This window comes from Monoraphidium neglectum (assembly GCF_000611645.1).
Source record: "Monoraphidium neglectum strain SAG 48.87 unplaced genomic scaffold scaffold02177, whole genome shotgun sequence".
Lineage (NCBI taxonomy): Eukaryota > Viridiplantae > Chlorophyta > Chlorophyceae > Sphaeropleales > Selenastraceae > Monoraphidium > Monoraphidium neglectum.
Genome location: NW_014011451.1, coordinates 8,657 through 11,047, shown reverse-complemented (window position 1 = coordinate 11,047; position 2,391 = coordinate 8,657). Strand labels below are relative to the sequence as shown.

At 66.0% G+C, this 2,391-nt stretch overlaps 1 protein-coding gene across 1 annotated transcript in view; it reads right to left on the bottom strand.

Annotated features, from left to right (window-relative positions):
- Window positions 1-1,025: 1,025 nt before the first annotated feature.
- MNEG_10098 (1-pyrroline-5-carboxylate dehydrogenase) overlaps window positions 1,026-2,391 on the bottom strand; it is a gene marked incomplete at both ends in the record, with an annotated part of 3,025 nt that continues 1,659 nt past the window's right edge. Inside the window, 3 exons of the mRNA XM_014041433.1 lie at window positions 1,026-1,241; window positions 1,530-1,621; window positions 2,048-2,367. Coding sequence (XP_013896887.1) covers window positions 1,026-1,241; window positions 1,530-1,621; window positions 2,048-2,367 — 628 coding nt within the window. The remainder of the gene's footprint in view (window positions 1,242-1,529; window positions 1,622-2,047; window positions 2,368-2,391) is intronic.

The window sequence follows — 2,391 nt, the reverse complement described above, 5'->3', positions numbered from 1 at the left end:
TCGCGGCGCTAGGGGAGGTGGACGGCGCGGCGGCCGTGGGCGGCGGGCAGCAGCAGCAGTGGCATCGGCAGCAGCAAGGGCTGGATCAGGCGGCCGAGTTGGAGGGGGCCAAGGAGCCTGGGGGGCAGCAGCAGCAGCAGGCGAGGCCTGCCTCTGAGGCCGGCCGGGAGGGAGGCGCCGGCGCCGCCGGAATGGGCAGGCGCGGGGGCGGGGGCGGGAAGCATCTGACCAAGCCCCACAGCGCGATACTGCCGGCGGTTTCGAAAATGGGCGGCGCGGGGAGTGCGGGGTTCCCTATGGTGACGGCGCTGGTGCTGTGGCTGGGGCTGGTCGCGTTTTTCCTGCTGGTGCTGCCGCTCGCATTCAGGAAGCGCAGGGCGCGGTCGGGGCAGCGGAGCGACTGAGCAAAGGCACGCAACGCGGCCCGCTGGGACGGTCGGTGAAGCCATGCGGCTGCGGGACAGTGTATTTTGCTGCGTTCCATCCCTGGCTCTGCTCCATGTTTTGTTGATGTGTCGTGCGCTGTGTTGGGACAGCTTTTACAGCAACAGCGGTCACGCCTAGTGGTAGCCAACAACTTTACTTGACTGAACAAACTCTGCCATGCCTTCCTGACCTGACCTTTGGAGCCGCCATGTGACCGTTTCATTTTGTGAATCCAGTTGTCATCGTCGGCAAGTTTCGCCCTGCTGTTATGGCCGTGCTGTGTGGTCATCCCAGTGCCCCGCACTTCAGCACCATGAGCTGTCCTCACAGGCTGTTGCCTTTTTTAAAAAAAGCGGCATGTTACTCAGCACCACAGCTGGCGACACAAGAGCGAGTGCAAGCAAGTCACAGGGTGCCGCTCGGAGGAGCCACAAAATGCCAGCACAGGCTGCCGCCGTCATGGCCCAGGAGCCGTGCACACCAAGGCGGCCCGCACGCCTCCGCCCTTAAAGTCGGCGCCCCCCCCAAACCGCCCGCCCCTGGCGAGGTGTGCACATGCAGGCAAGCAACCACGCGCGGCTCATCAGCCGCAAAGCAGATCACGTGGTCTTGAGCTTGGCGCCGTCGGGGGCGGGCCCGTAGTCGTAGATCACCTCGCGGTGGCACGACCACACCAGCCGGATCGCCTCGGGCGTGCCGATGCCCGCGCCGCGCGGGTCGCCCGCGGGGCCGAACCAGTGGTTCTGGGGGGCGCCGGTGGTGCGGGCGCGCAGGCCGGCGTAGGTGGTGCCGTTGACGGTGTGGGCCAGCACGTGCTGTAGAGGGGGGGGGGTGATGGGGGGTGACATGAAATGGGGTGGGGAGACGGGAGGTGGCTGGTGCGTGAGAGGATCGGTGGGTGGGAGAGTGGGGGGAGGATTAGGCTATGAGGAAGAACGGCGCCCCGCGAGCCTCAAAAGCGGAGACGTGAGTTGGAAGGGGTCGCAACGCAGGCGCGGACGGCAGGCGGGCGCGGGACGTTGAGACATCAAGCAGCCTCGCAGCCAAGAAGCCCTCTGTGAAGCTGGTAAACCCCTCTTCACGCCCCCAGCGGGCACGCGCACCTGCAGGAACTTTGGGTCGTTCGACACTATCGCGGCTGTGAGGTGGTGCGACATGCGCTCCAGGGCGTCAAGCACCAGCTGCAGCTCGGAATCTTAGGGAAGGGGGCAGGGAAGGTGCACGCATCAGAGCTGCTGCAAGGGCAATCTCAAGCATGTGGACCGCAATTGTGGTAGTAATGCTTGCGCACGTGAAAGCACTGCGGCGGCCTAAAACAATCCCAGGCCGTCCCTGCGCCTGCTGCCTGCCGTTGAGTGCGCCACAGCCCTCTGCGCACACCCGAGGCCGCAGCCACGCCCCCAACAGGTTTGCCTGCAAACCGCCCACCAGCACACATGCTTCGACCACCACCATCTACCCCGCAGCCTGGACCCTACTCCCCTCATGCCATACACTTTTTGATGCCCACCCTGAGCCTCCAATAAGCCCCAGCACCCCAGCGCCCCAGCACCTCTCCACCCTGGCACCCCTGCACCCCTGCACCCCTGCACCAACTGGCCAAAATTTTCTGGAACCTCACCTTCATACTCCACGACGACCTGGAAAGGCCCAAACACTTCCGTCGTCGCCGCCTCAAACGCGCCCGCGTCCGCCAGCGCCGCCAGCGGCACGCTCACCGCCGTCGGCTCCACCGCGCCGTAGCACTGTGGGATCGTGTGCCCCGTCAGCGGCCTGCCGCCCCACAGCAGCTTCGCGCCCGGGATCTCGAGCAGCCGCTTCGTGTGTCCGAGGATGGCGTCGGTCGTCCAGGTCAGCACGGGGCCGATGGTCAGGTCTGACAGCTGGCGGCTGGCGGCGCGGGACTTGAGCTTCTCCAGCAGCCCGGCCTTGACCCAATTGCTGTGGCGGTGGGGTGTGTGTGTG